This window comes from Penaeus monodon, chromosome 22 (assembly GCF_015228065.2).
Source record: "Penaeus monodon isolate SGIC_2016 chromosome 22, NSTDA_Pmon_1, whole genome shotgun sequence".
NCBI lineage: Eukaryota > Metazoa > Arthropoda > Malacostraca > Decapoda > Penaeidae > Penaeus > Penaeus monodon.
The window spans coordinates 6,952,805-6,953,472 of record NC_051407.1 but is presented as its reverse complement, the minus strand read 5'-3'; the positions used below and the strand labels follow the sequence as shown (position 1 = coordinate 6,953,472).

Here is a 668-nt window from a genome sequence, read left to right as displayed (position 1 = left end):
TCTTCCTCCTCCAAATCCCGAGCCGGAACTTATTCCAAACCTTGGTCCTGAACCTCCAAAACCAGAGCTTGATCCTCCTCCTCCAAAACCTCCATAGCGTGGAAGGTCAGCCCATGCCGTGGCTAGAACTGTACTTATCAAAACCTGCGAAATTCAGGAACTTTGTTAATACATTATTTACACATTTCTGGTCTTATTTATAACATAGAATTATCTCAGCCTAATACGACAAATACTGTTTTTCATTATAAACAAACATTTCCTACTAAACTTGCGTTGGCTCTTCTCTAACTTAAAACACTGCGAATATCCCTTTCTTACCAAGATCTTCATGGTGAACTGATATTTCCCCTTTACAAGTGATCACTTATATACCCAACATTCTCCTGCTAAACAACTCAGCACTCTTAGAACTTGTTTTCCGAACGACCGCTCTCACCCGCCCCTTTCGCATTTCCACGCCCGCAAGCGACTAGGTCTGATGCTATGAGATTATCATATCCGACAGTGGTGGATATAATAAGAGGATATGTTTCACAGTACAAAGACTTTGCGCACGATAGTAATTCTATTTTATTCATTGGATTCATATCGAAAGCTTGGCGAGGTAAATTATTTTTCCTTCGAATTTTTTTATTAAGCGCGCAAAACTCAATGATATTATAAGG

At 39.7% G+C, this 668-nt stretch overlaps 1 protein-coding gene across 1 annotated transcript in view; it reads right to left on the bottom strand.

Moving 5' to 3' along the window:
• The window catches only part of LOC119587241 (pupal cuticle protein 36-like), a gene marked incomplete in the record, with an annotated part of 2,076 nt that extends 1,743 nt beyond the window's left edge, over positions 1-333 (bottom strand). Inside the window, 2 exon segments of the mRNA XM_037935994.1 lie at positions 1-144; positions 322-333. Of these exon segments, the coding sequence (XP_037791922.1) occupies positions 1-144; positions 322-333 (156 nt within the window).
• Between the last annotated feature and the right edge of the window lie 335 nt (positions 334-668).